Source organism: Ctenocephalides felis, unplaced genomic scaffold (genome assembly GCF_003426905.1).
Source record: "Ctenocephalides felis isolate EL2017-DRISC unplaced genomic scaffold, ASM342690v1 CF-g0.4_SCAFFOLD_03571, whole genome shotgun sequence".
NCBI lineage: Eukaryota > Metazoa > Arthropoda > Insecta > Siphonaptera > Pulicidae > Ctenocephalides > Ctenocephalides felis.
The window spans coordinates 24925582-24947766 of NW_020539725.1; the positions used below are offsets into that span (position 1 = coordinate 24925582).

At 28.3% G+C, this 22185-nt stretch overlaps 1 protein-coding gene across 2 annotated transcripts in view; it reads right to left on the bottom strand.

Annotated features, from left to right (window-relative positions):
• Positions 1–22185, bottom strand: part of LOC113385018 (synaptotagmin-7) — a 51125-nt gene that overhangs the window by 24441 nt on the left and 4499 nt on the right. Inside the window, exons 2-4 of one of the 2 annotated variants that reach the window (XM_026622817.1) lie at positions 21651–21804; positions 12982–13038; positions 315–455 (exon numbers count right to left, since the gene is read on the bottom strand). In XM_026622817.1, coding sequence (XP_026478602.1) covers positions 315–455; positions 12982–13038; positions 21651–21677 — 225 coding nt within the window. In that variant the 5' untranslated portion in view covers positions 21678–21804. The remainder of the gene's footprint in view (positions 1–314; positions 456–12981; positions 13039–21650; positions 21805–22185) is intronic. The other variant, XM_026622818.1, reaches the window with a different exon arrangement.

Below are 22185 nucleotides of genomic sequence, written 5' to 3' on the forward strand. Positions count from 1 at the left end.
AAATGTTTTAATAAAAGAAATTGGGTGTTTTCAAAAAATTAAACTGATTGTAGTATGATCTATATAATAAAAACTGTATCTGTCTGTCATTGTCATTTTTATTTTTATCTTTCATATAAAGATAGATTGTTCACAAAGAAAATCCAGTTTAGTAATTAAAAGAAATATCTAGAGCACAGAGTTTCAAAAGGATATAAACGTTCGATCTAAAATTTAGCCCCGGTTTCGTATCATGCCAAGAGCCTGGATAGTCATCATCGATACAACTCTATATAGAACATTTTTCCATTTATTTCTACCATTTATTAAATTACCTGCAATATTCTCAATACCAGCGTTGTGTTTTGGAAGTCGTATTCGAGCGAGAAATGTATTTGGCCGACATTCTCCGACGGTTCGCTGTTATCTATATACATGTCCACAAGCGACACGCTTCTGTTTTGCAGAAAGGCCATCTGAAATCAAATTAATTAATTATTATTATATGAAATTGTCAAGAGAACCCGCAATTTAATACAATAAAAGACTCTCCGATTGAAATTAATTGGAACAGAGCAGATGATTTGCTCGTTGTGCTGTTATGTGAGGAAATGGCAGCTCCAAGAGTGTTTTAAATCAAGAGATGCTTAATCATTTCGTGCCGAAGAAGAATTACCATGTTGATTGGATATTGTTATGTTCTATTAAGTAAAACACAAGATGATATTGTGCTTTTGAACGGCAGGTGAGCAAATCCAATGACAAATTTTAAGTAATTTAATAATTAAAAATGTACAATGTAATTAATTCATTAACCAGTTAACTGTGCTTGACTTACTCGCCATGGAGAAGTGACCAAATTTTGTGTATTTATGAGTATATTTGTCATGCGTATAAAACAGTGAACATTTGCTATTTTAATTAAAATTTTTGAAGATCAAGATATTCTAAAATATCAAGTTGTTATTTCAAGTTGAATATTTTAAGGCTATGACTGTATGAAGTGAGTAGTTGCAAGTTTTATTTTACCTTAAAGAAAGTTGCATGAACTCATAGAAAGTTGAAATGATATACTTAAGTCAATGAATTAAGATTTAGCTATTTAAATAATATTTCATATTATCATAACATAAGCATATTGATTTTGAAATAGAGATCAAAAGGGAGAAAGATAAAGTATGCTTGTTCGAACAAGTTTCCATAATTGCATCGAGTCAGTGTTCTGACAACAAAAGAAGTTAAAATTCATTTTGGTATTAATAGCTATTTATATCGTTTTTTTGTGAATAATCGATCATATTTAAGGACAGTATTTCAGTATTTCCACTTAGACAAATGTTAAAATTACCATTTAATTCACTTTTCACCAAGCTAACTGGTGAATTAACACAATTACTGCTGATCAAAATAAAAGTAGCACAACGGTACCCGGTCTACCCTATAATTTTGTTGTATTTAATCCATTTTTAAAGTAAATTTTGAAGTAAAATGTAATAAAATTTTATAATTTTGTAAAATAAACCTATATTTTTTATCCGATACCTTCAAGCGCAACTTACTGTGATTCACGAACATACTCGTCATGAGTTTGATTTGGATGAGACAACTTTGTTCGAAGTAAGCGCCACAGTTAACTGGTTAATATTACATCTAATATAATATGACAATATAATATCTTTTATTTGTTTCATAATTGAATATTTACATTTGCTAGCAATTTAGAAAGAAACCTCAACAACTTGATCAAGACGTCCTTTGTAACACCAAAACAAAATTTTTGTCTATTGGTCAACATACAAATTTACCTAAACAACGAGTACATCAGAACTCATCGTTTATAATACAAATTATAAAATTTGCATTTGCCAGAAATAGGAAATAATCCAGTGAATCACATTTAATATTCAGTAGATTTTATCGAGGTAGTAATGAAATTTATATTAGTAAATCCTTGAGTATAAACGTCATGCAATGTTGTCAAATTGATGTTAATTTGCCCGAAATAAAGATTTAATATAAATTAAAGTTTAAATATACTGCAAAATCTGCTGAGTTTATGGTTGAAAGTAAATGCCAGAAGAAAGGATATACCGTGGTGTGAATTTTCAGTAATTCTGCAAGCCAATTGATGAATTAAATATAGATTTATTGATTGATTAATTAATATGTATATATATATATATATAAAATATATATATATATATATAAATATAATACTGTATTTGCTTATTTTGGTCATAAATAAAAAAATTACAACAAAAAATTGATATATTTCATAAACTATGTATTACTTAGCAAAAAGAACCAAGAAACTTTGCTTGGAGTGCAGAATATCTTAAAGTTAATAACAAGTAAAACTTTCAAAGAATTGTTTTTTATAAATTTGGAAGCATTTGAGCCCTTGGGAACAAGGAAATTCAAAAACATCCATATGAAGGACCACAATATGAGCTGTTATTTTTTCTGAGCTCAATTGAAGGTTATTTCGTTTTATAGACTTCCCAATAGTTTTTGCTCGCCCATGTTTTCATCTGAATAAATATGTTACGCATTTCCAGTTCATAAAAAATGCGCCGTTTCTTTGGCTTTTCTCATAAACAAACTTGAAATAATTTCCATAACTAAGATGAGAAAGTGGAAAAAATACTGCATAGTTTCATGGCACTACCAGCGGTATGGAAACTGATTATTTCATAAATAGATTCATCAGCCATTTCTGACAAAAATCTGCAGGTTTTATAATGATAAAGTAAAAACACGAAAAGTTTTGTATAGCCGAAGTATACTTATGCGATTCATATATCATGCGCCTGATTGATGTCATTTGACCACCTGTTGCAGTGCATAATTACGGTCTAATATCTGGGCAACATTTGTTGTGATTAATGATCGTTTAGTCCTTAATCAAGTGGACAATAATGGGTATGTACCAAATGATTGTATAATCATAATTAATTATAATAAAATACATCTACGTCAAAATATGTGCTAGCTGAATAATGTTCGCCAAACTAATAAATTATTTAGGAAATTTATATAGTATGCAATTGCAGGATCATTTAAAAGCGGAAATAAAATATGAAATGTACTGAAACTATAGTAATGTATTCCTGGTTTGATGAAATAATCAGTTTTAACTGAGTTGCAAATGAAGTACCAAAATCTACGAATAATTTATCAATTTCCAGAAGGAGATGCTGCTGATTTAAGCACTTTGGGATTCGTATTCGCATCCTATTTTATGCAGTCTCGAATTATTCAAACATGCGCTTTATAACTGGTACTGTATTTATATATGAAACCACAAGTGTTTATATATATATATATATATATATATATAACAAAGAAAAGAATTTTCATATTATACGATGAAGAAACACAATGTCCTAAAAGTAAAATATCTGATTGAAGTCGAAATTTAATACTTTCGAATTGAACACTTATCTGCAGCGAATACGATACAAAATATTCTACTACAGATTGTACGTCGATTTCTGCTTTTCCGATAAGTTGAAGCATATAGTATGCAAAATATTTTTTTGTTTTCTAAAGAAATACGCTGAATCTGATAGTAGTTTGTAAACCAAATTGGAATTTTCAGACTAAAGTTTCTTTCAATCTAGATGCTTGAAAATTTTATGCATGCTTGCATAATATAGGTATAGACATATATATATATATATATATCATATATAGATTTTATTTTTGAGCAGGAAGCAGGACTTAAGGATCTTATGAACGATTGTTTCTATAATGCAAGCTAACTATTGGCATATTCATATTTGATATATTGTTCATATTATATTTGGTATATTGATCAAAGTCTTTTAATTTTACTACTTAATATCAGACTGCCCGTGGTTGGTATATACCCTGGAACTTTGGGTAGCAAGACAAAAATTCTTATTATTTGGTCACGGACAATTTGCTTAAGATATAATGCAAAATAAAAATGGAGAACAGCATATGAGTTAAAAGTGACCAAAACTGGTACGAAACTAAATATTTGGTGAGAGAATTCATATAACTAGAACATTGTGCATTGATTCAAAGATTATTTGCAACTTCAAAGTTGCACTTTTTGCACTTCATGGACTTGCCTTTCTGTACCGTTCGAATGTTTTTTTTATTTGATTTGTAAATTATTTATTTAAATTGGAATTGTATTAGAGAAGTGTTTACAAATGTTTACATATAAAGATAAGTACGCCTAACAAATGATGCATAGATCAAAAAACTAAAATTTTGAAAAATTATATGAAGTTGGTATTTATAAAAATATATCAAATTCGGAATAATATTAATAATATTGTTGTATTGTTCCTAAGCAACAATATTAATCCAAAATAAAATTATATTCCTTTATTTAATTCAGAAAGACCCTAAATGAATCAAGTAATTTTGCCCAGTATAGGTAATATCTTACAAAAAAAAAAAATACAATTCGATCCTGTTGCATGTGACTGTATCATTACTTTTAATTGGTTTTGCATGAAATACCACCTGCCTACATGAAATTTGGATATTGACATTCACATTTGTCCTTCGACATTTCGCACAGAAAATCTTTCAAAAGTAATAAATTTTAACATTTCATAAAGAATGTACTCCATGGTAATAAATGTTAAAGAAATACCAATAAATCTTTGCATGAATACTTAATATAACATTTGAATGCCAATAACAAAATATTTTGAAACGAAAATATTATTCAAAAACATATATAAATATGTAGCCAACAAGAAGATATGTCGTAATTCAATATATTAAATTACTAATACGTATATTAATTTTCTTCCGTTTTATTTTTCTCTATATGAAGACTGCGAATAGATTTTGAGAAAGTGGCAAATAGCATTTTGATGAACAAAATGATTAAATTAATAAGTAATTCATTACTATCGAAATTATATAATTCATAAATACCATATTCATAACATACTTTTAATAAATCATATTTACTTCTAAGGATTTTAAAGATATTGACGGTAAGGACAAATTTACGTTATTGAATCTTTTTCTAGTACCTTAATATAAAATGAATTTGAGTATTTTTGTGACTAGACTCTTTTTATTATAAAAATATTCCATTAGACAGGTCAGTATAAACTTTAACTTCAAAGTAAAAGTATATACATATAACCTTATTTTTTTAAATGTGTTATGTTCTAAAACTAATAAATAAAACTTCTGTATCTACCATTTACTATAAATGACCCACCAAGATTTATCGAATTCTTATTACTATTGGGAATATACCGGGCTATGACAGATGAATGATTTTCAATAGAGAGAAAAGGGATATAATAGCAGGCCAGTAATAATAATTATGCCTGGAGAAGTATTATATATAACACGATCAATAATCTCAGAAATGAAAGTCGCATTGGTATTAAATCACAAAAATATGATAGAGAAGCTCTACTGGCCGAGTTGTTTGCTAAAGGTTACGAACTGGTATTTATTGAAATTCATTGATTTTCGTATGAATAGTAATATATGAAGGAAAATATTTTATCAAATTTGGGGAAATATGAAGTTATAGAATAATTAAAATTTATTGGCAAATACTTATAGCTAAGCTATGGAGTTCAACAGAAGATCTAGTAAATTAATTTCTTGTTTAATTTCTAGACTGGAAAATATAAATAGGCGTGGAATATCTCAGTAAAGTGAGTATTTACAGTATAGTGTCAATGAAGTGAGTTTTTATAATGCTGACAAGATTCTTATACAATTACAATTACAATGTGCAAAACTAGATAAAATATAAGCTTGATGAATAGAAGATATACATCAGGTATATTAGATACATTTTAAAACTATTGTAGAAAACGAGTCATATGTAACTAATATAATATATGTAAATAATCAAGTGCTATTAATACTGAAAATATATATTCCGCTTTTTCATTACTTTCTAATAGTTAGATTAGTTTTTTAAAGTATTATTATATTTACATATTTTATGTTACGCACTGCACAAATTAGAAGGCAAGTCTAATTAAAAGAGAGAATCATAAAATTCTAGATCCTCCCCCCATAAAGTATTACCTAACGGCGGTTTCCGTGGGGACAAGAGACAAGAGATAAGCGGAAGTTTTAGTCGGTATTATACTCAGACGGTATTGAGTCCGACATACCAAGACAAAAGACCCAGTTTGGTATGGATAAATGCATTTCCTTCGCTAAAAACAAAAACAGCAGTGATATACCAAAAACAATTTTTCTTGGACTTGGAAGACATATTGAATCTCTATATTGATGTTGACATTGGTCCTTCGACATTTTGTATAAAAATTACTAAATTGTTACATTTTTAACATATTGTATAAAATAAATTTCAATTCGTACTATTGAGTTAGTAGTTAGTAGTAATCTAGTATTATTGAATTATTTTAAAAAAAATTGTGATAAGCCAGCCAAGTCAAAGAAGTACAAACTTCTAATAGTAAGAAGTTGTTTGTTATTACTATATCAACTCTATATGAGCCAAATTTTTGTAATACATCCAAATATTGGGGAAACAGAAAATCAATAATCATAAGCCTATATACGAGTATGCAAATGAAACACAAAAATTCTGCCTAAACAATTTTTTTAACTTCCCATAGAGTAAGTTATAATAATCGCAAAAAAATCGAAAATAAAAATTTTTATTTAGTTTTACGTTTCGAAGGTTTTTGGGCATTTTGGCATACATTAGAAAAAAATTATGTATGTGTATGTGAGTGTATATATGTGCGGATACAAATTTTTTGCCAACGATTTCGGAAACACGGATCAACCGATTTGAATAATTCAAAAAACATCGATTTTTACTCACTAAAACATTCTGCCTAAACAATTTTCTTTGATATTAATGTTTCAAATTATTATAAAGGTCTTTAATGTACGCACGGTGTATGAAAATGTTATTGGAGGTACAAAAGCTTAGAAAAAATCATCAAAATTGATATTGGTAATCTTGACATCGTTGTAGAATTTAGATTAAACAGAAGAAAGAATCTCACGAAGAAAGCCATAATTATTTGGTAAAATATCGAATTTGAATTAATAGTTATCATAATAAAAAGATCAATAGAGAAACAGGCAAATATATGAAATTTGTGTTTTGAAGATGAATGAAGAAGTGGCCAATAATTTTTAAGAGACAAAATGTATTTACCCCACCAGTTCATTTCTACCAATGGATCTTCTTACTGAAGATGATCTTGATACAAGATAATTTGCGATCAAATGAAATCAAATAAAAAATAACAAAAATCGTGTTTAATTAAAAATAAAATACCGTAACGTATTTCTAGAGAACTCGACCTTTGAAGATGCATTATTCTCACTACACAAAGAAGTGCTTTGTGCCATACGAGTTAGCATAACGAAGGTGATGATTAAAATGTATAAAAACGTAAGTATGCAGAAGAAATCACTGGGAACAATGTAGCGAGAGATATAGAGTCAAGTATCCTTTCAGCCCCCATTTATCACGCTAGAAAAGTTTTAAAGCAAGCCACTGTTGCGTTACTTTTTTCCATGCATCAAAGAGATATTCACTGCGACCTGTTCGCGGAGTGCGGACGCGGATTTTCAGCTTAGCGTAAAAAATGCATGCGGGTGCTACAGTTTATATCATTCGGTATTTAAAATCGTTGAGCATGACTTGTTTATTTATTATTCAGAATATCCATAGTATAAAATATCATAATAAAACCAGGATAATGAAGTCCAAAAACTGTAATTCTAAAACTTTCATACGCGAGAATAAATAATATGAGCAATATGAGCTTTTATCGATTGGCAAATATATCTTATCCATATAGGCTTTAGATATTTTAAGTAGTATCGGGTTACGATGATAAAAATAGTCAAAACCGGAAGACAATACTGTATGAAAATCAATACTGCTAAACCAAAAAATAAAAAATATAAAACGTCATTAAAGATGTCTTTAACACTTTAATCACCATGTCAGTCATATGTGTCTAACGCCGAAAAACGCTTCGACTGATCATGACGTATAATAAACTGCAAATCGATATCGAGTTATATCAAATGGCTTCTAAAAGAAAACGGTTTTCAGAATCTTGTAGAGATAAGGTAGCCGAAAGGTAAAAGTTGTAACCTTATATGATGCAATATATCTACACAAACACAAAAACTGTGTAAAATTGTTCACAACCATTTGAAACGACGAAAAAAATAAAATTGGGGAATTATTTGTTGACACAAAACAAACTCGTTCTCGATATTATAGAAATAAAGAAAGTATCAAATAGTATTAATATTTATATATAGGACTGGGCTCTACCACCGATATCTCATAAACAAGCAAATACTAAAATTATTTGAGAACAATATTTGAAAGTAGAGGAAGAAAAACCAGCCAGCACCTTGATTCTTACCACATTGCTATCTAGATATAAACTGCATTGTTTGAAAATCTATAAAACAAGTTTTTCTTCGTTGTTAGTTTTTTTGATTGTATGCACTTTTGGTCAGTTTACGAGATCTTAATATAAGTTTTAAATATACGCTATTTATTCGGTAATCTTATGTTAGACTCAACAGGATTTTTCATAAATGATGACACTTGGGTAGGGTAAAACGGAGTACAACTGAACCTTTAACCTGGCAAAAGTGTGACTAACAAAAAATAGTAACTGAAAAAGTAAATTCAGTTAAAGAAAGCAATTTTACAAATTATAAATTAAATAAATAGTTATTACAACTCTGCTGATGAATATTTCTGACAAAATACCTGATCAAAATAATGTACAGCGTTTCTCTGTTAAAATGTACACAATCAAGTTTATATTTTGAATCAGTTGAATAATATAGCTATTATTTCGTAAAATTCTCCTAAATTTAATAATAAAACATTGAACCTGTTTGCTCCCTAGCTCCCTAATTTTACCCCGTCTATGGAATAAAAAAGACCAGGTGACAATTTTTTTTAAAACAAATGATTTTTTTCAATCAGAGTTACGGACTTTTAATAAGTACTATATTACTCAATTACATGTTACATTCTTTTATTTTTCATTTTATTATATAATATTTCACATTTTTTTAATCTACATATTTGTTTTTTCATTTGAGCCTTGTATAAAATTCTATTCGATTTTCTTCATAATGAATTTGAAAAAATTAGTTCTTGTTGTGAAATTGAAAAAAAAGTTCGAATTTAATAATATAAAAGGCTATTTTAACCCTTTGAAATTTTGTATTCGGCAATTTTCTTATTCATAACGTATTGTTTCATATAAGCTTCATTCAAGCATATATCATTTTCAGATATTTGATGGGTTGTTGTAATTTCATTATCAAGTAATTGCGAAAATTTAATTTTAACCTATACTTCTCGAAAATCCGGGACAAATATTAATCTTAGCAAAACCTGGGACACAAGGTAGAATTCCAAGACGTATGATGGTCACCTTATGTACTAAGTGTCTGGCTTCGGAAAAAACGAGTCTGAAACAGCCCCGTCTTGGACAACCTATCTAATAGAGAAGCCTATTTCCACTTGAATATGAAACTAAAAATATATTTTCAAATAAAAATAGCACTTCCCGACATTGCTAATAATAATATATATCGAATACAGATATGAGTGTTATTGGGTTTCGATACAATAAAAAGTCGAGTAGTTAACTTTCATCATAACAGCTCATAGAACAGATCATTATGTTCTGATTGCCGATCAAAAAAAATAAAATAAATTACACTATTAAAAAATATGAAGTTACTAAGATCCTGATAATATCATACAGAATCTAGTAGCAATCAAGTTATCTATACAATTCTAAATTACTCGTATCAAGTAACTTGATTTTACACATAATGCTTTATAATAGTAATAATTGTCTAGAAGTTATAACTAACTAGTTAGTTACTATCGATGCAATACTACAACAGTGTGGTGCAATGAAATATGAAGCTGCGCACTTAAGGTCCTTTTGTTATCAAATACAATATTGGTTGAGTTCTGAAACTTAGGGTACACACAAAATTACCTAATCTGTACATAATGCAATAATATTGGTAAGATTTAATCGTAAGCTGATCTTTAGGCTGAATTAGATTTGTATTCATGTTTAGGAACTTGTAGGCATCATCGTGCCCTAACTCAATGAACTAGCAACCACTGATTCTGAGTTCGACATTCATCAATTTTAACATGATCATTAAGCAATAGTGAGATACGATTTTCACATTTCAGAATAATTTCACAAACAACTTCTTCTGTTATGAGCATTTGTTAATATACATTCAAGGATATTGTCCAACAAGCAAATAGTAGATTATATCCTGTATGAAAAATAAATCCGCATCCAGATTTCTCACAAAAACGTCGCAATTTATTGTAGAAATCTGACTTTGCAAAACTTTCGTTTGATATTCTAAAGAAAATCCTATAAAGCTTCCGCTGTCCGAGGTCTGTTACAAATGTTGTTATTCGGGGACCAAAGGTAAAAAGTCGGGCCGGTTCAGCGTATTTATTTTCTTTGTATTAATATAATTTCATAATACAAAGAATATTTTTTGTATTGAATACCCCAAAAGAAATAGTTGAAATACGCATAATTTTGTCAAAAACGCAAATCTTTCTCTGTGAAATTAGAAATTTGTTTCTTCACAAACTTGTAATTAACATTCATAGATATCACTCTACTAATTCAACTGCTGATCAAATTAATAATGTAATTACAGAGAAACAATTTATGAATATTTCCATGTAATCAGATAGTAGAATTTGGTGTTGCAGTACACAAATGATTTTGTTGTTGAAGTGGTTTTCTCAATTTAAATTGAAACCGAGAGTGATTAGCAAACTCTTTACAAGAATTAAATTTTTCTCATTAAGTTGTAACTACTGAACTATTAAGAAACTAACGGCTTCTCTTGCAAATTACCCTCTAATCGAACAAAGCATCGTTGGAATCTATGTCGGACAAAAGGGTTGAAGTTATAAGTAGTTTTATTGGAAAACTCTCTGTAATATTTGTCTCTCCCCTATCATGGTCGCTCTAAATACTAAAAGTAACAAAGGAGCCCGCTTCACTCGAAAGTTTCAACTTGTCAAGTGCACAAAAATTTTAAATCACCTGGAAAACAATTATTAGGAAAATAGATTTAATGGGGTATTCTAGTGTAGAGCGATGAATTTTAGGTCATTTTTAAAGTGTTATAAAAGAAAGCAATGAATGGTTTCACTGTCCATTTTTTTACCACTTGTTTATTAATATTATTAAAATACAAAACAAAAATTAAAAAATAAAAAAGTTGAAAATTGTAAAAACTGGCAGCTGATAAAGTGGGTGGTCTCAAAAAATTGGCACCTCAGTCTTGACATGATTTCAGCCCTCCTGGCCATCGGAAATGCAAAAAATAAAAAGATTATTAATCTACAATGATGTCGCAATCGCCTGAACTAGCGATGAGTAAAAAGATTTTTTTTTTACAAATGGCGTTTTTCTGAGTTTCTCGAATTTTTTAAAAATAGTAAAAATTGGAATTTGGGGATAATCCTAGTTCAGACTATAGATAGGTCTTAAGTTAACAAGACTCTCTGAATATTTCAAGTGAATTGGTCGATTAAAACTCCAGAAATCGTGTCAACAGTACTGAAAAAGACTGTTCTGAGGAAAACGCATTCGTTTTGCGTGAAGCCAAACCAGTATGGAGACCGAGTCAGTAAAATGCTTATATCTCAGAAAATAATTCAAATTTTCAAAAACCTTCTCGTACCCATATTCTTAGATAATTAAACTTTGAAAATAAGAAATAGAAATCTATTTTTTTCAGTTTCTACACTAGAATACCCCCTTAAGAACCATATTTTTCAGATTTAAATAGTTTTTTAAAATTTGATAAAAATGGAAGTTAATAATCGAACATTACAACAAAACAAATAATGAATGTAATGAATGTAAAATGATTGAAAATTTTTGACTAATAAGAATCTGTGGTAGGAGAATCAAGCTTGCGGTTAGTTGAGTTGAAACCAAACCTTTGTGGTTAGTTGTGACATACAAAAAAATATTTATAGACTTAAGTGAATGGGTGGAATATATAGTTTATAAGATGTAGGGAAATGAAAATTGTCTTATAGAAGACACTATGTTTTATTTGTTTCGTGATATTAATTGATGGTTACGTTGATTTATGATAAAAATGTATATTACAAGAGACGTCTTTTGTAGTTACTTTTAGACTTGGTAGACGTTACAAATAGATCCCATCATCTGTGTATGCAAATGCGTTTTCTGGTTGAAAAGCCCAGAAAAGGTAATAAATATTAATATTGACAATGTTACAAAATTGACACTTATGCGTTATCTCACGAAGAATGCCATAATTATTTGGTTTAAACATCAAAGATCAAGAGTTAATTAGCAATATTGAAGAGAAAAGACATTTCAAATACTTTTACATCATAATATAACCAGTAAAAAGCAATCATAACCCGAGATTATATTAATATAATTTTTTTTTTAATAAAAACACATAGGTATGCAGAAAATATCATTTTTAATCCGCACATTGACAAGTATGTTCAGTAAAGAAATACTGCGTGCGGCTTGTATTGTATGCGGTACATATACGTTTACTTGCAATATATTTAATAGAAAACAAAAATCCCATTATTTACTAAATCGAAGACAGCTTACGAAACATGTCACAAACGTTTATTGAATTTCCATTGGATCTGCACTAGAACAATATGTTCCCGAACTCAAAGAAAATATCCTATTTGCTCGTCTTATATAACTATTTACGTAAGAATTCTTCGAAACTAAAGCAAAATAAGTAATATGAAATCAGAAGCAGCATTTGCAGCAGACATGAAAGCTGATTCATTAAAACGTGCAACGCTTCATCTAATGAAAATCATCCTTCATCTAATGAAAGCAAAAAATATAACAAAACTGTGCAATCTAAGTTGTTAAAGGCTGTGATATCTTATTTCTATTGCATTATATGTATACTATTGCATACCGAGGGATGTTCTCCTTTTGCATTAGCTTGTCCTGGCTTTCCGCTCTGATTTGCAGCCTGTGTGAAAAAATATATTTTATTAATTGCGAAAGCCCTGATAATTAGAAGTATAAATCTTATCGCCGTAATCTCAATGTATTCCATGGGACCATAGAAATTTTCAAGTGAAAGCCGAACAATAAAATTGTAAAGGAATTTCCATTATATGCATGGCTGGAGAAACATTGCGCGTTTAAATCTGAACCAAGTATTAATTATTGAATACTTAAGGGCCAATTCCCTGATAAAATAGATATGTTATAGTAATGATATGTTACATATCTACATTCGTAAGAGTTGGTTGGCTAATTAGCCAAAAAAACTTTACTTCAGATATGTGCTATCAAGTAGACATCAGAAAGTTGCACTTAAGATAAAACTATAATTTGATTTCTGTGCGTTTTACAGGTTAGGTTTTATGTGTAAAACGCCTGATCGCACGGCAATACGTAGCTTTTGAACAATTCGTCACTACCAACTCATTCAAATATAGAACCATAACATAGCATTGCCACAACATATCTGTTTTATATAAGAATTTGACCCGTATTTGAAAGATTCAAATACGGGTAAATGATTTACTTTTAATATTGAACAAAATTTTGTAAATGAAGGAATCAATATATAATGTATATATATTTTGTACCAGCTTCATGTTTTTGATAAAACAGATTTTATATGTTGATAAATGGAATTATTTCTACGCGCCTATTTACGAGTAATATAAATTTGTAAACATGAATTGCAATAGAAATTGCAATTGAAATTTATAAAAAATTTCGATTTTACTATAAAAATGATAAATGGTAATGCATTAATACTTTTTTACTATTTTTGTCGTATATTTCATTAGTGTCATGACCATTTTTGTATTTGTATAACATTTTGTAAGTAGTATTTTTTTGTTTGTTAATAATATTTATTTGGTCTTTTAGTCCTTTGGTCTTTTGGTCCTATCATTTTTACCATGGTTAGAATTTATTTATTAGTTAAATTTTTACTAGTCTTTGAAAAAAAAAAAAAAACTTCTATTCCGAATTATTTGTGGTTTAAACAAAACGAGAAATAAATTTCCGAACAACACGAAGTACTTTTTCATATTCAAATTCTAATGTATACAAATGTTTGTCACCGCATAATATTTTTGTGTTAGGAGACGATAAAAGTAATAAAGTGCGTAAACCCTATGTAAGGATCAGCCCAGAAAAGTCTCCGAAAAAATGACAAAAAATATTCTACATCATATACCTTTGAAAGTTAATATAGTCCATGTTGACTTCGATTATGAATAATTCACATTAATTACTCTTCTCAATTACAATATCATTCCAATTGAACAATTATTAAATGCCTGTAGATAATAAAGTAGTAATTTTTACTCAAATTTATTTCATTTTAATCTCAGTAAATATTCGTAAAAAATACTTCAATTTCTTTGTAACAAAATGTAATGTTTAAATAAGCTCTGATACTAATTACCAAGAAAATGTTCGGGATCGATTACGGTAGTACCACTGTGGGTAGTTTTTCCTAATTCTTGTTTTAAGAACTAACTAAATTGTCGTAATTTGAATTTGCGTATGCTTTAGGGAAAATTTTAGAGAAATATTTCCAAAAATGTGGTTGTAATGTAAATATTACAATTTGCAAAAATTGACGATTAATCAAATTCCTTTTATTCACCACTTGATATTTTGTACGAACACAGTATATTCCATTAGAGTGCAACAAAATATTTGTTTAACGATGAGCTTATTTCATACAAGTGGCTAAACCACCGGAGCGCGAGGTCAGGAAGGCGCCCCAACTCTTGGCTTCCAGAGCAGCCCCCTGATAATTGATCCCCTGGAGCTCACACATGTGCCTGATGCTAGTCAGTCTACGTATTTGGATACATTGTGGTGATTCATTAGGATACTATTATAGTGATAAATTGTTTCGCTGATAACATAACGCGAATAGAATGACAAATTCGAAATGAAAATTTTATTTAATTAAATAGATGATTTATTTGCACTGACTTTATTATAGTCATATCAAATTTATTCATACATTGTGATTCCTCATTAGCACTTCTGATTAACTTTTCGGAGGTCGTTTTCGCGAAACAAAATCAGATTTGATAATTTTATGTTATTTTCGACGTTTCAAGTGATTCTGAAGCGAATGAGATCAAATTTGGAAAAAGTATGTTTGCATGTGAGTATGTTGTACATATGAGCTGATTGTTGAAGCTTTCTCAAAAACGGTTGGACCGATTTCAAATGTTGAAAAGCCATTTGATGTAACTCGATAAGAACCCGCGATTGGCAGTTTTGCGGGATTATCGGCCAAACCCTTTCTATATAATTAGCAGAAAAGTGTAAAAAATTTTCGTCCCCGTTTTAGTTCACAATCTTGAATCAATATTAGAAGCTGTTCGAAAGATATTGATTGAGAATCGCATTGACTAGTTTTTGGTGAAGATCGGAAGCGCCATTTCTTCGGAATTAAATTAGTCCTGTCATTATATTAAGTTCACCTCAGAATTCAAAATGCCGAGCTGTAAGTCTGTAAATACTTGTATACGAGTTTACAACCTAAAGTTGTCTCAAAATTACTTATGGTAGAGTGTACGTACCATATGTAGGTTTTGAGACAACTGTTAAATGTCAACATACAAGTATTTACAGATTTACAGCTAGATATCTCGAATTCCGAAATTCTTACCTAAGTGTAAAGTAAATGACTGGACTAATATTAAATTAGTTTTTTATCAATTTTGATGAAACTTTGTATGATGATAGATATAGCCTGAAACAACATAGTAAAATAGTATAGTACACCTCAAAAAAAACATTTATAGAACCCAAAATAAATGAAGTGAAATGCGTTCGACAAATGAGTTTAATTTATACAATTAAATATTATAGGCATATGTAAAGGACTTCATTTAGAAATCGTATTGATTTATTTTAAGTGGAAGTTGAAATTGTATTTTTGAAGTAAATAGTTGATTTTAGTCGAAGTAAAAAGAAGATTTGCCTAAATAGCTGCATCTCAACTTTTATTATTTGTCAATTATGTATAGGTATCGGGAAATTAATTAAACTTGCCTTAAGGCAAAATGCTACTTATAACTAATTTAAATTTTATATTATGACACTTAGTTTCATACTTTGTTCTTCTTAAGGTACTGCCCTTATAATTAGATAAGAGATGTGAAAATTTTACTCTTATTTGATTAAAATTTAAATTTAATTTAATTTTATATCTATTGCGACAAATTTGTTCTAACAAAATTTTACTGAGTTAAGAAATAAAATAATCTGTTACTCAAATTAACTGTTTACATTAAATATAAATTGCATGTTATTGAGCTGCTATTTGAATTGAGTATTATAAAATTTAATTTAATGTTATTTAATATGTATTATTATTTATATTATTAATAACTCAATGCTTGTATTATAAAATTCAACTCGATCTAACGTATTATAAAATTTATAACGATCGGGGGACCATATAACAAAAAAAATTTTTGAACGTAATGTCAATATTGTAAAAATAACGACATAAAAATAGTGTCGTAATAGGTAAAAATTTTATGTTCTGCATACTTTTGCTCCTTAATAAAATAACTCTGTTGATAAATCGTATTTATAATACTATGTATTTGAATAATTTATATGCAGAATATGCAATCCAATATACTCATCAACTCAATTTAATCTGTATGCAAAGTTTTATTTCAAATGTGCTGAAAGTATGAGTGGGAAAATCTGTACTACTTATTGAGATATTTTGCGCATTTGAATAGTTTTCAATATATCTTTATAAATAGATCATTATAACACACTAATGAATACCGATTAGATTTAGAGAAAAAGTAAATAATCATTTTATTTTCGTCTACATAATTATTTTACGTACTAAGTTCATATTCGATGTTTTTTCAAACATATTATAAAGTAATATTACCAAAGGCATTATAAAAAAATGATAATTCAACACAATTATCTTTATCACTTTTCAAAAATTTTCAAAAAATTCAGTTATTAGCATGACTATAAATTATATTCATGTCGTTGCTATTTTAGCTTCAACTATTTTGAAAAACAATAAATTGCTCGCTGAAGTTTTCATTCATTTTATGAATTGAAATTACATAAAAGAATTCTTTAAGCTCTTATTGATTACTGAAATAAAGGTCATGAATATAAATCATATAATTTAGAACACTGCTTAGTATTTTGTGCCTCAAAGAAATAATTTAAAATTTATCTTTGCTGCTACTGAACCTTTACAAATGTGAATGCAAAAACCACAGTAAATAATATGTGAAAATGCATTCAACTATAAAATTATCTATAAAATCGCTAGGTCGTATGAAAGATATTCGCAATATCCGACATTTTATACACAAAAGTATAGAAAATTCGATCAAACCTTTGCATAAAAGTATTTTGTGAAATATTTGTGTGGGATCATTCTGATGTGATTTTAAAATAAAGTTTAAAGGTCACCGGTCATGGTTAACAAAGCTTTTACAAAGAGAAGAAAGTATTTGATCCTTTGAAATCGGCGTTCGTAATTATTAAAGTTTTTAGGATAATGATATTAGGGGGCCCCCAAATTATTTTCATAAACAAAATTCTTTATCCTAAGTCGTATGAGAAAATATGAAATATTTTTCCATGTTCGTCTTAGGCTATTATTTTCAAATAAAATAATATAAAATATTCAAACAAAAATGTTCAGAAAATCAAAATTTTAAAGCTGCGGATTTTAAATAGTATAGAGAGAATTCTATTTTATATAAAAAAATGATGTACATAACTTTATACTCAGTTGTGTAATACTCTCAGCAGACTCGTAATTACTTTTGAAGTGTAAAATAGGTAATCTACTTATGCATATAGTTTTATATAAAAGTCCAGTATGGTTTGAAGTGCCATTTATTAGGAAAATCCATTTTATTTACGTTTTAATATAACTCGTATATATATATATAAATATAAACAACAATTGAAAGCCCAATTAAAATATAGATACTGAAAATGGTTGTAACCAAAACATGTTGTGGTTACCCGACATCAAGTAATTACCATCACTAATGAGTAACTACTAATGAAGGGTTAATATACTAACATTTCGCAATTATAAACAATAATATTCATAAAAAATATCCAAATCTGTTAAAAAATGGGTATATAAGAATCAAAAGAAATCTTCTGCTTTCATAGATTCTGTAATGTCAGAAAACTTATCAATATGATTCATGTTATATTCATTAAAAACAATCTGATCTGTTTGTAAACGTAAACGAATCTATTTTATAAATTGGGAATTTTTTTCAGGAATAATTTTTTAAAAACTTTGATGATATGATAACAGAAAATTTTGAATTATGCCAGACTAAAACAATTATATAAACAATTTTGAACAACAATTCTAACTAAATGAAACTATTGAATTATCTAATCATCTATTATACTATTAAATTTATCTCGATGAAATCAATATTTTAAATTGTTCGGTTTTCTATAAATTTGGTATTTAGATACAGGTTGCAAATATAATGATAGAGTATTATTGAAATAAAAAAATCAATGAATTTTAATATTAAATAATTCAAGGAACAATTTTTAAGGATATTTGTTTCAAATTGGTGTGAAAATGATGTTTTTCTGATGCTTGTTATTTTCGGAAAGCAATCAGTGCAGCTTAATTTATACTCGTATAAACATTTAATGAAAAAAAAACTGATCAATTAATTAATACTTCATAGATATGTTGATTATCAAACAATGCTTCATAGATAAGTTAATTTTAACAGTTTGTAAATTTATGACCAATATTAATTTATTGGTCATACCACTCACATAACATAAGACACAAATATATTGGATAAGTAGTTGATTTATACGAAGCAAAATAAAATAAAAAATTCTTGTAAACGATTTTAACTAGTGGTTTCAATTTTTATATTGCTATTTCAATAACCAACAAATTTAAGAACCCAAATTTTCATTCTACAAAAAATCTATCTTTTGATTCACTGTTAAGACTTGATTTTTAAGAACAAATCATCATATAGGTCTTTGCAAACCAACAATAAAAGCAATTGATTGATTATCTATTAATTTTTTTAGCATAACGTTCATAAGTTTCAATTAAATAAGGTTCCACTGCAATGTGGCACCTACCTATTTATAATCAAAGTAGCTTTTTGAATTTAAAGTAGTAAATTAGTGAAGAAATTCCACTCTTTTAAGATGAAACATCAAATAAAATTAAAATCTTACACTCGCTGATTAAACACATAGCCAAGTCTTTTAAGCCAATAGACAGTCAAAGAGCAAAGTTTTAATGAAGTGATCAACATGTACTATCAATATTAAATCAGAATTTAGAAGTCGACGAAAATGTAAATGTTTGGAAAAAATTTTAATCGTAGGCGGAAACTTCATGATTGAGTTAATCATGCAAAAAATAACTACAACAAAATTTAATTTGTATTTAAAAAAAGTCAAGTGAGAAATAAAAATAAACCATTTAGTACTTAGAAGTGGTACAATCTAAGGGGCACGTATAAACTTTTTTTTTATAATTTTTAACTATGACCTATAGGACATATTCGGGCATATTAGACAATCTTACTTTAGAATAATTTTGTCACGATAGAAAAGCTAGATTAGAGTCAAATGATCAGAATTGTACTTTACATGCAAGCACAGTTGGAAATGGTAGAAATGCTCTTCGGATAAGAGAAAATAGACAAAAAATAACAAAAATTGTGATATCACAAAATCACCACTAGCTTCTTTCTGTTTACAAAACTAAGAAATATTATAATTATCAAAAAGTTGAATACTGAGTCAATTACAATATCCATCACTTTAGATCGTTTCAAATTATCATATCGTAGTGTTTAAAGAATTTAAAAACTGCATTAAAAGGTATTTCAATTGTTGAATGAAAAGGTGAAGTTGTATGTAAAGTTTTAATGGTATAGATTCAACAAATACTTTACCACTTTGAAGAAAAGTTCCCACAAATAAGTTATCGATCATTAAATAGAATATGATTGTTTGAAAAGTATCATCAAAGAGTAGATCACGGTATTTTAATTATCGTCTAAAATATGTTATGCAAAAGTTATTTAATAGTTTCATAATGAGCTATCTTTAATTAATCAGAAAGTTTACGATAATTATAATGATTAATGGATGTAAATTAAGAAAGTTTTTGTAAAATTTAAATTACAGTGGATTATGAAATTCAAAGTGAATTCTTGAAGAAATATTATTTGATAAAGTTAACATAATTTAAAAAATGTTTGGTATACATCTAGTAATTTTTCTTATTACTATTATTTTGACTATCCAAACGTATCTACAAATGTTTAAAGTTCGTTTGTCATATACTAAATCACTATTTGATATACATGTTTTGCAGATTTTCAAATTGTTTTCACAAATTGGCAGTTACATTTTTCGAAAATTAAAATAAATTAAATACTCAATCAATTACAATATTTATCAAAAACCCTTAAAATTTGAAATAGGAATTATATAGAAAAAAATTGTTGTATTAATAATTTTATCATAGATGTTGTATTAATAAATTATTTATTAAATGTTCCCAATGCCAAATTAATTATAGCATAGCAGTTCATGGTAACTCATTATTAAATATATTAACAACTTGTACCTTAGTTCCTAGCGTACTCAAAAGATGCAGATGATAATTAAAGTACTATGGTATGGATCACGGTGATACTTTTTATGCAATCATTATACATTTTATTATCGATAACGGGTTTATATATAATAAATATTTGCTGAATCATTGAAAATCGACTCTGAACTCTACCTCTTTGTTTAAAAATTCAAGTACCTTTTTAAAGTAGCTTTCAGATTCTTTAAACACTACGATATGGTAATGGAGCTGAATCGTTCGTGATGGAAGCGATTCTCAAACACTATTCAAATTTTATAATTAAAATACGTATTTAAATTTATTATAGGGCTAGCACGTAGGTTACGAGCGACGGGACTTGATTCAGAGGTCCCGGGTTCGATACCCGCTTCGAACTCTCTTGCTAAGCAGCAGTGATAATATAAAAAATAGATAGCAATATGTTTCCAAGTGAAAATAGTTCTTAATAAAAAGTCAGCCCTATTAGAATAATTCTAATAATCAAATCATCAAATATGGATGGATTAACCATTGAATTACCATCTAAATATACGAAATAAGAAGTTTCAGCCCAAAAATTATAGTACGTAAGGTTTCTGTTTGCTATTAAAATATGAGAATATCGGAAGAAAATTATAAATTACAATACTTACTATAAATAAATTACACATATTTATTACCAAGCGTAATTTTATTTATAAAAAAGTATTGTACCTAATAATACAAAAACTTGGTTACGCACATTTTGTCTTTTGAAGCAAATTGTATCATAATCACGTACTACGAAGTACTGCATGAATCAAATTAATAAAGCTTAAGTTAAACTTTAATAATTAATTATGTATTTTGTAAAGATGCTTAACTTCGTTGTTTCAGAACTACACAATAATAAAGTAAGAAATTCAAGTAAATAATTACTTGAAAATAAGTTGTGACAAAACTTTTACCTGATGACCTCCTGAATTTGGCCCCATTGCGCCGCCATTGTTGGCGCTGCCTCCGCTGGCACTCGCGCAGGCACCTTGCACCGACGAATTTGAATTGACACCTTTTGAGTCGCCTCCGAGAGGTGACTTGGCGGGCGTACTCGATCCTGTCGTTCTGGAATAGAAGAATGATTAAATGAACTAGGTGCAAATAACGAAGCGACTTTCTAATCATATGTTACTATAATATAATATCATAATTCATAGAAATGAATGTTTTCATATGCCGCATAAGTCATGGGAAACACATTGATTGTGTTTAGTTCATTTATGGACTATTAACTTCCCGAAGGAGAAGTTTATGTTTTCATCAAAAAATCCGATTTGCTAATTTTATGTTTTCTCGACGTTTCAAGCCATTCTGAATCGAATGAGAACAAATTTGGAAAAAGTATGTGTGTGTGTGTAAGTGAACATATTTGTTGCCGTAAATCGTCGTTTTCTCGAAAACGGCTGGGCCGATTTCAAACATTTACAAGCCATTCATAAATAGCAG